Source organism: Pseudorca crassidens, chromosome 10, assembly GCF_039906515.1.
Source record: "Pseudorca crassidens isolate mPseCra1 chromosome 10, mPseCra1.hap1, whole genome shotgun sequence".
Taxonomy (NCBI): Eukaryota; Metazoa; Chordata; class Mammalia; order Artiodactyla; family Delphinidae; genus Pseudorca; species Pseudorca crassidens.
This window is the reverse complement of record NC_090305.1, coordinates 105292346-105304444: the sequence shown is the minus strand read 5'-3', so window position 1 is coordinate 105304444 and position 12099 is coordinate 105292346. Positions and strand designations below refer to the sequence as shown.

At 45.7% G+C, this 12099-nt stretch overlaps 1 protein-coding gene across 1 annotated transcript in view; it reads left to right on the top strand.

Annotated features, from left to right (window-relative positions):
- Positions 1-12099, top strand: part of CFAP92 (cilia and flagella associated protein 92 (putative)) — a 219265-nt gene that overhangs the window by 82904 nt on the left and 124262 nt on the right. Inside the window, exon 17 of the mRNA XM_067755778.1 lies at positions 3930-4114. Within this exon, the coding sequence (XP_067611879.1) occupies positions 3930-4114 (185 nt within the window). The remainder of the gene's footprint in view (positions 1-3929; positions 4115-12099) is intronic.

The window sequence follows — 12099 nt, the reverse complement described above, 5'->3', positions numbered from 1 at the left end:
AGTGAGAGGCCCGCGTACCAAAAAAAAAAAAAAAGAAACGTCATGGTTTTGTTTGCTACATAAGATGCTACTTGGTATAAACACGTTCCTGCAGATTTTTACAAAGACGTCTAGTAAAGGAAATGAGGAAAGGCGACCAGTATTTATGCCCTATCATTTACTTCTCACGGCCAACTCTGATCTTCCCAGTGAACTGGTGCTGGTGGTATAGGGCGTGGTTATCATTGTCACGATTTTTTCAGGGAGGAATCAAAACTCAGAGAAGTGAAGCAGCTAAACCTGAAGGCACACAGCTCAGTGGCAGAACAGGGGTTTGCTTCATTTGCTTTGTAAGATCTGTCACCGTTTATAAACTCAGTTTGATAAAGAATAAGTAGGTATTTATTATGTCCATATGTTTAGATAATGGAAGGCTCAGAATATATTTTGGGTAAAATTATGTGACTTTATTTTAAAAAGGGAATATGGGGGGAACCCTCTTCTTTTTAGAGAAAATAATTTCACACGTTTCATTGTGGGGTTTTTGGCCATCAGGGTGAACGAGTGCCCCCTTCTGGCCTATCTGGAGAAACTTAGGCAGACACGGAGGGTCAGTGAAACCCCATAGGGTCAGAGTCCAGTGCCGGGGGTGCCGGGAAAATCCTTATTTCCACAAGCGCTTGGGTTGATGTCGATATGTTTTGAGGAACTATTAACTTTTTTGTCCACACGTTTAGATGGATTTTTGAAAATTAGTTTCACCCAAAGTGAGTTTTCAGAGACTCTTACCCGCTGCTGAGCCGTGTCCAGGAGGACCGGGCCTTTCACGCAGCGGCCACGTGGCCCCGCCTGGGACAGTGACTTTGGTTCATGCTTCTTTGCTCTTGAACGCAGAAGCAGCCGGTGCTGCTCCAGGTGAGCGGGCCCCAGGGGACCTGCCTGACCTGCTCCTTACTTTGCTGTGAGGGGAGGGAGATGCTGAATGGTCCTGGTGTGCCCGGTGTGACCATTTCCAGCAGGTGAAGCCAAGAGGTGCCTGGGCCTCCCCCCCCGTTTAATTTGTGCCGCCATGGCCCTGTACAGTGACAGTTATTGCAAGAGCGACAAACAGACTTTGAATCCTGGCTCAGCCCTTTACCAGCAGGTCGCCTGCTTTCTGTGAGTCTCAGTTTCCTCATCTGGAAAATGGGGACAGTAACTCCCACCCCAGGGGGCTGTAGGAAGGATCATGAGAGATAATGTGTGTAAACAGCTTGGTGGGGAGCCCTGCGCACGGCAGAGCTCAGGCAGGTTACTGGTGAGAGGTGGCAGCTGCCTCGCCCGGACATCTGGGTGGGCTGTGTGTAGGGCCCTGGGCCTCCGGCAAGGGGGGCAGAAAGATCCCTGCTCCCTGGCACCGAGGCCACAGCTTGTGGTCATGACTGCAAGTGGCCGTGGTGCAGCAGGCCAATTGTAGGTTTCTTTTTGCCATAAAACAGAATAGCATAAGATTATTCCACAACTAGAATGATTATTTTTAGTCATCTTCAATTTAATTTTTGTAAAATAAATTATTTTATTGTGTTTATTTTTGGCTGTGTTGGGTCTCCGTTGCTGTGCACGGGCATTCTCTAGTTGCGGTGAGTGGGGGCTGCTCTTTGTTGCGGTGCACGGGCCTCTCATTGCGGTGGCTTCTCTTGTTGCAGAGCATGGGCTCTAGGCGTGTGGGCTTCAGTAGTTGCGGCATGTGGGTTCAGTAGTTGTGGCGTGCAGGCTCAGTAGTTGTGATGCACGGGCTTAGTTGCTCTGAGGCATGTGGGATCTTCCTGGACCAGGGCTCGAACCCATGTCTCCTGCATTGGCAGGCGGATTCTCAACCACTGCACTGCCAGGGAAGCCCCATCTTCAATTTAAGATTAGGCCGCAGACTTTGCATACCTTAGTGGTAAGTATTGTTGGCCAGTAAGTGTCTAGAAAGGTTCTGTGTTTGGAGTGAACTCTTATGTTTACTTCACAGAGGAGGGGCCACACTTTTAGCCACACAGGACTGGTTTCGACACTGGTTCTGCTGCATATTGGCCAAGAGGCCTTGGACGATCACTTGACATCCCTGGACCTATCGTGTTCAAGTCTGGCAGCTGTAGGTGCACAGACCCTGTGGTGGCCACTTGTCCTTGCCTTGTTCCTTATGTGGGACAGTGGTTCTCACCTTGGGCACTTATGCCCCCGGGGACACTTGGCACTCTGTGAGGCATCTTTGGGTGTCACAGGTGGGAGTGGGACACTGCTGAATGTCCCATGATGCACAGGGTGGTCCTCATGACGAATAATTATCAGTCCTCAAGTGTCAGTAGTGCTGAGGTTTAGATCCCTGCCCTGGATCATGGCTGACATCACCTGAGATTTCTGAATGTTGATATGAGTAGGTGTTTGCACTAAGGAGTCTTTCTAAACTGGACAATCTTCTATGAAAAGGCTGGCAAAGTTCTAGACACAAATCAGAATTGGCTATGGTCTTAATGAGTTGGTTTTGAAGAGAGTCACAGGGAGAAGTGGGGGGTCCCCAGGAGGTGCCCACGGCCCAGGCAGACAGGGTACACCTCGGGCCCAGGACTTGTTCTGGAAGCAACTGCTCTTTCTGAGTGTGAGTGATGGGGCTCTCACATGCCCTAAAAATATATTTACCAGCATCATGAAAGAAATAGAATTGGTCTTTTTGAGCGCAGACCCTGTGCTAGGAGGGGCAGTGTTCCTGACACCTTCCCGTACATAATCCCTCTTCATCCTCTTAACCCTAAGAAAGGTGGTATCTGTCCATTTTGCACACAGTGAAATCGAGCCTCAAAGAGCCTCTGACTTGTTGTAGGTCCCATGATGCCTAACAGTCGGATTTAGGGTTTGAAAAATCTGCCTGCAAATCGGGAGCATTTTTTTTTTTGGGGCCTTCACCAGTGTCTCTCCACCTGGTGAAATGTATGGGCCCCTTTTGCGAGAAAAGTATTCTCACAGCTGCGCACGTGCCCTGCAGTGGTCAAGTCACCCATCCTCTTCTGCAGTCGCACTGTTGCACAACTGTCACAGCGGGAGGTGTTCCAGGCTGGATTTGGCTCGAATGTGCCACTTGTGTTCTATGTCAGTACCTACACTTCCCTCCCGGGATTACAACGGTGAAAGTGACGCCGCTGGGCACCAAACACAGACACTGGTGTTATTTGTTCCTGAATGTGTTCTAGTCTAAGAGAACTGCCTGGAGAAGTGCTCCAGAGCTTTCTGCAGTGAAGGACTTGTTCCGTGTCTGCTCATAGCCACACATGGCTGCTGAGCGTGTGACGTGGGACTCATGTGATGAAGGAAGTGCCTCTTAATTAATTAATTAGTTAATTTATTGGCCATGCTGTGCGGCATGTGGGATCTTAGTTCCCCGACCAGGGATTGAACCTGTGCCCCCTGCAGTGGAAGCGCGGAGTCTTAAGCACTGGACCAACAACGAAGTCTGAAGGAAGTGCATTTTAAATTATATTTAATTTTAATTAATTTAAACATAAATATCCACATACGGCCAGTAACTATGGGACTCGTGGCGCAAGTCTGGTGGTTCTGGAATTACTTGGAGAGATTTTAAAAATCCCAGTGTGGAGGCTACAGCCCAGACCAAGCCCATGAGACTGGGGGTGGGACCCAAGCGTCATTGTTCCTGATTATAGCCTATAGATGATTCAGGAAATGCTTATTTCACAAGGTGATCATCAATATTAAATCACAAAGTGAAATTCTCTTAGAGAACCTATGGGACCCCAGTTGAAAAAGTGGTGCAGACATGCTGCCTGTAGATGTTTCCCAATTATTATTTTTTAAAGTTTTCCTCTTTTCGGTGTAATTTTATCTTTGGCTCTCAGGTTGCCTGATCCCTCCTGTGCTGGTTTCGGGGCCATTCTGAATAACATTCTAACGCTGTGTGTATCTCCCTGCAGGATGGCAAACTGTCGTGAGTCATGGCAGTGGGAGGTCGGCCAACGTCTTAGATTGTTTTTTGACCCTAAAAACAGAAGTTCCCCTCATGACTGAAGAGCAAAAGCGGGACTTAAACCCCCTGACCATAGAGATCAAGTGTGTTTCCTGCCTTCCATCACGGTCTGTGTCCTTCAGTGAACTAGAGGTAAGAGTGAGCCAGGCCAGCTGGTTTGAGAGGTGCTTTTCCCAGCCATCTGCCCATCGCCTGTCGCCCCTCACCCACAGTGGCCCTACATGAGAAGTATGATCATCAACCCCATTTCCTCATTTAGGATCTCACAGCCAGACGGCAAAGAGATTAGGTTCCTGGGATCAGGAGTTACCAAGTGTGAGGTCTCCTCTGCTACACCACAGGGTTCTTCAGGTGCAGGTAGCGACCCTCCACTCAGGAGGAGCCCTATGCTTCCTTGTTACAGCAGCAGTGCTTGCCTAGTCCTCACTTATTTTGAACCAGCCAGTTTAGTGCTGCTGTTTACCTTGGGAGTCCCCTGTTCCTCTCCTGGTGGGTCCCTGTCCCTGGATTCTGTGTCTTGCTCTTGCTTTGTTTCCTCTTTGATTTTGCTGGAGCACATCCTCCTGTAGCTTTCTGAGAAGAGGTTAATGGGAGATACTTGTTTTATGATCTCTTATGTCTGAAAATATCCTTATTCTACCCTTATACTTGATTGATAGTTAGGGTATAGAATTGTAGGTTAAAAAATCATTTTCCTTCAGTTTAAAAGATTTTTATTGGAGTATAGTTGATTTACAATGTTGTGTTAGTTTCAGGTACACAGTAAAGTGAATCAGTTATACATATACACATATCCACCCTTTTTACATTCTTTTCCTATATAGATAATTACAGAGTATTGAGTAGAATTCCCTGTGCTACACAGTAGCTCCTTGTTAGTTATCTATTTTATATATAGTGGTGTGATCTCCCAATCCCAGTCTCCCAATTTATCCCTCCCCCATCTCCCCTGGTAACAATAAGTTTGTTTTCTACATCTGTGACTCTATTTCTGTTTTGTAAATAAGTTCATTTGTACCATTTTTTTAGATTCCACATATAAGTAATATTGTATGATATTTGTCCTTCTCCGTCTGACTTACTTCACTTAGGATAATTTCTAGGTCCATCCATGTTGCTGCAAATGGCATTATTTCATTCTGTTTAATGGCTGAGTAATATTCCATTGTGTATATGTACCACAGCTTCTTTATCCACTCCTGGATAAATTATCTATCCATTGATGGACAGTTAGGTTTCTTCCATGTCCTAGTTGTTGTAAACAGAGCTGCAATGAACGCTGGGGTACGTGTATCTTTTTTTTATGTATATAAATGTATTTATTTATTTATTTATTTTTGGCTGCATTGGGTCTTTGTTACTGCATGCGGGCTTTTCTCTAGTTGCGGCAAGCGGGGGCTATTCTTCATTGCGGTGTGCAGGCTTCTCATTGCGGTGGCATCTCTTGTTGTGGAGCATGGGCTCTAGGTGCATGGGCTTCAGTAGCTGTGGCACGTGGGCTCAGTAGTTGTGACTCGTGGGCTCTAGAGTGCAGGCTCAGTAGTTGTGGCGCACGGGCTTAGTTGCTCCGTGGCATGTGAGATCTTCCTGGACCAGGGCTCTAACCCATGTCCCCTGCATTGGCAGGTGGATTCTTAACCACTGTGCCACCAGGGAAGCCCCATGTATCTTTTTGAATTACGGTTTTCTCCGGATATATGCCCAGTAGTGGGATTGCTGGGTCATATGGTACTTTATTTTTGGTTTTTTAAGGAACCTCCGTAGTGTTTTCCATAGTGGCTGCACCAATTTATATTCTCACCACCAGTGTAGGAGGGTTCCCTTTTCTCCACACCCTCTCCAGCATTTATTGTTTGCGGATTTTTTTGATGATGGCCATTCTGACTGGTGTGAGGTGATACCTCATTGTAGTTTTGATTTGCATTTCTCTGATAATTAGAGATGTTCAACATCTTTTCACGTGCTTTTTGGACAGCTGTATGTATTCTTTAGAGAATTGTCTGTTTGGATCTTCTGTCCATTTTTTTTTTTTTTTTTTTTTTTTGCGGTACGAGGGCCCCTCACTGTTGTGGCCTCTCCCATTGTGGAGCACAGGCTCTGGATGCGCAGGCTCAGCAGCCATGGCTCATGGGCCTAGCCGCTCTGTGGCATGTGGGATCTTCCTGGACCAGGGCACGAACCCGTGTCCCCTGCATCGGCAGGCGGACTCTCAACCACTGCGCCACCAGGGAAGCCCTCTTCTGTCCATTTTTTAATTGCGTTGTTTGTTTTTTTGATATTGAGCTGTGTGAGCTGTTTGTATATTTTGGAGATTAATCCTTTGTTGGTCTCTTCATTTGCGAATATTTTCTCCCATTCTGTGGGTTGTCTTTTTGTTTTGTGTTTGGTTCCCTTTGCTGTGCAAAAGCTTTTAAGTTTAATTAGGCTCCATTTGTTTATTTTTTGTTTTTATTTTCATTACTCTAGGAGGTGGATCCAAAAAGATATTGCTGCAATTTATGTCAGAGAGTGTTCTGCCTATGTTTTCCTCTAAGAGTTTAATAGTATCCGGTCTTACATTTAGGTCTTTAATGCATTTTGAGTTTATTTTTGTGCATGGTGTTAAGGAGTGTCCTAATTTCATTCTTTTACATGTAGTTGTCCAGTTTTTCCAGCACCACTTATTGAAGAGACTGTTTTTTCTCCATTTTATATCCTTGCCTCCTTTGTCACAGATTAGGTGACCATAGGTGCATGGGTTTATTTCTGGGCCTTCTATCCCGATCCATTGATCTATATTTCTGTTTTTGTGCCAGTACCATTCTGTTTTGATTACTGTAGCTTTGTAGTATGGTCTGAAGTCAGGGAGTGTGATTCCTCCAGCTCTGTTTTTCTTTCTCAAGATTGCTTTGGCTATTTGGGGTGTTTTGTGTTTCGATACCAATTTAAAAATTTTTTGTTCTAGTTCTGTGAAAAATGCCATTGGTAATTTAATAGGGATTGTATTGAATCTAGATTGCCAAGGTGACTATCTATAAAAAGGTCTGCCTGAAAAGCTGGCCCTTGGCAGGTGTCTAGGAACTTGAATCGTTCTCTAATGAGAGTGGTTCCTGGGCCTGACTGTTTCTGCCAACAGTGCTGACCATGCTTTCCTCCAGGGTGCCTGGCGTATTGGGACACAGGCTGGGGGAGCCTAATACCAGCCCCAGTCAAAACCCTGAGTGCTATGTCTCCAGTGAGCTCCCTGGTGGACAGTACATCACCTGAGTTGTCACAGTCAGTTGTGCAGGAGCTCAATGCATCCTGGGACACACAGTAGGAGGCCATGGGGAGATGGCGCCTGTCCCCCTGCTTTGCCTCGCAGCCCTTTTCCCTTTGCAGGCTTTGCCTGGTCTCCTCTGACCTTTATGAAGCCCAGCTGTGGGTCCCACCACAGCTGAGTCCTGAGGTTCTCCTAGAGAATCACGGATCTGGGGGTGGCCCCGGGGCCGCCGACTCAGCAGTGTTTTCCTGCTTCGCGGGTCATTGTCCCTGTTTGTACAGTCCTTGTTTCCTCAAGTTGGTTTTTCTGTTTGTTTGGTCTCCATCGTCACATCTGTCTCAATCCCCTGGTTCGCTGCTCATAGGTAAGAGTGGGGGCCTCAAAAGCAGCCTTGGGTGCCGAGCGGGCTTGTGGGTTCTGAGCCTCATGCTGCGGTGGCCTGGGTGGGCTGGTGGTGGGGAGACCTCAAGTTCGATCTCTGGAGGTCTCTCCCAGTTGCCCGCCTGGAGGGTAAGGGTCTGGTAGCCAAGGGATGAAAAGGACGTGGGGTCTGCATTGGATGGTCCGTGAGCATTTGGTCACCTAATACATCTGGTTTGGATAGGAGCTGAATGCCATCAGCTGTCCCTCATTCCAGAGACCCTCTGGTTTTTTAATTTTTAAAATAGCAAGCAGAAAAGTAAAACTATCCTACAGAATCGACTCTTTTCTCTTGGTGTGCAGTTCTGTAAATTTCAGTTCATGTGTGCGTCAGCGTTCTCACCACCACAGTGAGGATACAGAACACCTCTATGACCGCACCCCCCAGACTCTTTTGTACTAGCCCTTTATGACCACATCTTCCCCACCCGCACTCGCGGCAACCGCAGACGTGTTCGTCGTGATAGTTTTAACTTTTGAAGATTGTCGTCCAGATGGGGTTATATATTGTGTAACATCCACACTAACAACCTCTGCTGCAGCAGGGAACAACACATACAGCCTCCTTCCCTCAGAACGATGCCGGCGAGATTCCCGCAAGCTAGAATTCATCCCTTTTTGCTGCTGAGTCGTATTCTGCAGCTGGATGGAACCGCAGTCTGTCCGTCCATTAACCCATGGAGGATGTTTAAGTTGTTTCTGGTTTGGGGCAGTTACGAATACAGCTGCTAAAACATCTGTGTACGTGCTTTTGTGTGAACATAAGCCTTCAGTGCTTTAGGATAAATGCCCACAGTTCTTTAGGATAAGTTCCCGGGCTCTGTGGAGAGGCTGTGGTTGCGTCTCAGCAGCGGTGTGCGGGGGCTCCAGCTGTGCTTATCCTCCCCAGAACTTGGTATCATCAGTGTTTTATTTTTAATTTTGGCCACTCTAATGAGTATGCAGTGTTGTCTCATCGGGGTTTACCATGCATTTCCCTGATGCAGAGTGATGTGGCGCATCTCTTAATCTGCTTATCTGCCACTTTATGGCCCCTTCGGTGAAGTGTCAATTCAAGTTTTTGCCCACATTTCAACTGAGTTCTTTTTTTAAAATAAATTTATTTATTTTTGGCTGCATTGGGTTTTCGTTGCTGTGCACGGGCTTTCTCTAGTTGCGGCGAGTGGGGACTACTCTTCGTTGCAGTGCGTGGGCTTCTTGTTGCGGTGGCTTCTCTTGTTGCAGATCATAGGCTTCAGTAGTTGTGGCTCACGGGTTCCAGAGCGCAGGTTCAGTAGTTGTGGCGCACGGGCTTAGTTGCTCAGCGGCATGTGGGATCTTCCCGGACCAGGGCCCGAACCCGTGTTCCCTGCATTGGCAGGAGGATTCCTAACCACTGCACCACCAGAGAAGTTCTCAACTGAGTACTTAGTTTTCCTGTTGTTGAGTTGAGAGTTTTTAAATCTATTCTGGATACAAGTCTGCTTTTGGATATATTCTTTGCAGATATTTTCTCCCAGTCTATAGTCTGCCTTTTTATTCTCTTATTTTAATTTTGATGAAGTCCAAATTATACATTTTTGTCTTCTATGGATTGTGTTTTTGTGTCACATCTAAGAACTCTTTGCCTAACCCCTGGTGACAGGGGTTTTCTTCTATGTTTATAGTTTTACATTTGGATCTATAATCAATTTTGAGTTAATTTATGTATAAGGTTTAAGTTAATGTTCATTTTTTTTGCAAACACATGACTAATTGTTCCAGCACCATTTGTGGAAAAGACTTCTTTTTTTTCATTGAATTTCTTTTACATTTCTGACAAAAATCAGTTGGCTGTACTGGTAGAGGTCTATTTCTGGATCCTTTATTCTTCTTTTTCAAAATTGTGTTAGCTCTTCCAGTTTCTTTGCCCTTTCATATAAATTTTATTTATTTATTTATTTTTTCATATAAATTTTAGAATCAGCTTGTCTCTATCTACAAAAACTTGTGCTAGGATTTTGCCTGGCTTTGCACTAAATCCATAGGTCAGTCTGGGGAGAACTGACGTCTTACTGTGTTGAGACTTCCAGCCCCTGAGTTCAGCGTGCCCCTACATTAGTGTAGGTCTCCTCTTTTCTCTCTCATCAGTGTTTTGAAGCTCTCAGGACCCTTCATTCATTTGCCTGCACAACAAACTAACAGCCTCCCGACAAGCAGTAGGGGAGGGGAGGGCACTTGGGCCGGCTGGCTTCTCGGGACTCACAACAGTTCCCTTGCTGGGCTCTTTGCTGTGACCCCCAGATCCAGAGATGCTGGGTCCTGCCAGTTCCTAAGTCTTTTGAGGATTTTGCAGAGAATGTGGCTGGTTCTCAGCTTCTCCATTACATGCTTGGGGTTTGGCTTCCTCACCTGTGCTGTGTCTGCACCACTTGCTCGTCCCTGTCCCGGCGCTCATGCTGGCTTCTCTTCTCTTCTCCTTGTCCTTGTATGTTTATGTCTTAAAAAAAAATTCCCTGTGGTTTTAGAGGGGTTCGGTGAGGGGTGTAACCAGATGTATGTGTTCAGTCTGCCACTTGAACTGCATGATGTGATGTTTAGTTCATGTCCCCAGTGGGCTGAAGTCGCCTGCACAAGGGACCATGGTGTCAGCGTCCCCAGCGCCTAGCCCGGGGCCTGGTACAAACAGGAGCTCAGTGACCATCACTCGAGCATGAGAGCCAAGGAACAGGACATTTTGATACACTGTTTGTATCACAGTTCATCTGTTCAAAGAGGATTCCCCTCACTCAGATTTTCAGTTGCCTGCCCAGCTGCTGCCACTGCACAGATTACAGGTTGGGAACTTGAACTTGCCAGAGGGCAGGTCCAGGAGAGAAAAGCAATAGGGAGTTTCCTTCCACTCTCTCTGTCTCATAGGGTTCCCACACCCCATTCCTTGGAACAGAAAGAGAGCTCTGTCTCTCCATGCCTGGTGCAGAATTCTGGGATTCAGGCTTCCTTTGCGTCTAGTCTGGGACATGCAGGAAGAGAATAAAACCCAGGAAACTCACTGGGTTTGGTCTCTTTCTCCAATCTGCCCACTGCCTTTTACTTTTCAGAAGGTGTTCTCTGCATCTCTGTAGGGTTTTTTTTTCCTCTAATATTTATTTATTTATTTAGGCTGCGCCAGATCTTAGTTGCAGCACATGGGACCTTCGTTGTGGCATGCAGGCTGCTTAGTTGCGGCATGCGGACTCTTAGTTGAAGCATGCCTTCTGTTGTATTCAGTGGGAGGTGCAGGGTGGGTGTGCTTATTCCGTTTAACCAGATTTGAAAGCTCCTCTTTTATTTTTCTTTAGAATATCTATTCTTTTTATTGATATATTGTGGATACGAGTCCTTTGTCAGATATGTATGCATTGTACATACTTTCTGCCCATCTGGAGCTTGACTTTAATTTTCTTAATAGTGTCTTTGATGAAGTCCATCTTATCAACTTCTGTTATGATTAGTGCTTTTTGTGTCATATCAAATAAATCTTTTTTCCACCCCAAGTTTATGAAGATACTACCCTGTGTTTTCTTCTAGGAGAGGTATGATTTTAGCTTTTATGTTTAGGTCTATGATTCCTCAAGAATTAATTGCATTTTCCTAACCATAAAAATAGTATATTTCTTCCTTTAGATTTTTTTAATTTCTCTCTGCAGTGTTTTGTAGTTTGCAGTGTACAGGTCTTCCACATCTTTCATTTCTTCCTAAGCATTTTATGTCTTGATGCTGTTGTAGGTGATATTTTAAAATTTTCAGTTTTAGAATTTTCATTGCCAGTAAATAGAATTATGATAGTTTTGACCTTGATGATATACTTTTACTTTTTAAAAACCAAACAAATAGATTTATTTTATGTACCTGATCATTCTAATACCTGTGCCTTTGTACATCTGGTTTTGCTAGTGGTACCTTTTTCCCTTAGGTGTTTTGTGATTTTTACTATGATCCCATGTCTGATGGAACTTTCTCTGTGGGAATTCTTTGAGGCCTAGGTCGGAAGTGGATTTCTCCAGAAGGTTTTCTTAATTATTTCTGCCAGGTACCTGGGAGCCCTACCAACCCAGGATTATTTTTAAATAAAATTTCGGCATCAGTGGTAAAAGAAATAGTAAAATAAATAGTACCCTTGGAGTATGCATTCGAACCACACACTTGTGTAACGGTGAGCTTCTGATGATAACGTTGTAGCATGAGCAAGGTTTCCTGTTTCTGTCCTGACACAGCCCTGCCCCCCGCCTGCAGCTCAGCCTGCGAGTCCTCTTAAACCCAGACCCAAGTTCTGCTTGGTCACTTTATATGCTAAAGGTGAGCCGTGCCAGCCCTCCAGATGCGTGTCTGGGAAACACGGATTCTCTGTTCTAAAAGCCACTCCTCTCCACACTTTCTGTGCCCGGCCATGGGACGGGAAGAAGCACAGGGCCTGTCCTCGTGGCACTGGCCATCCGGGGGAAGTAGTTGCTTCAGC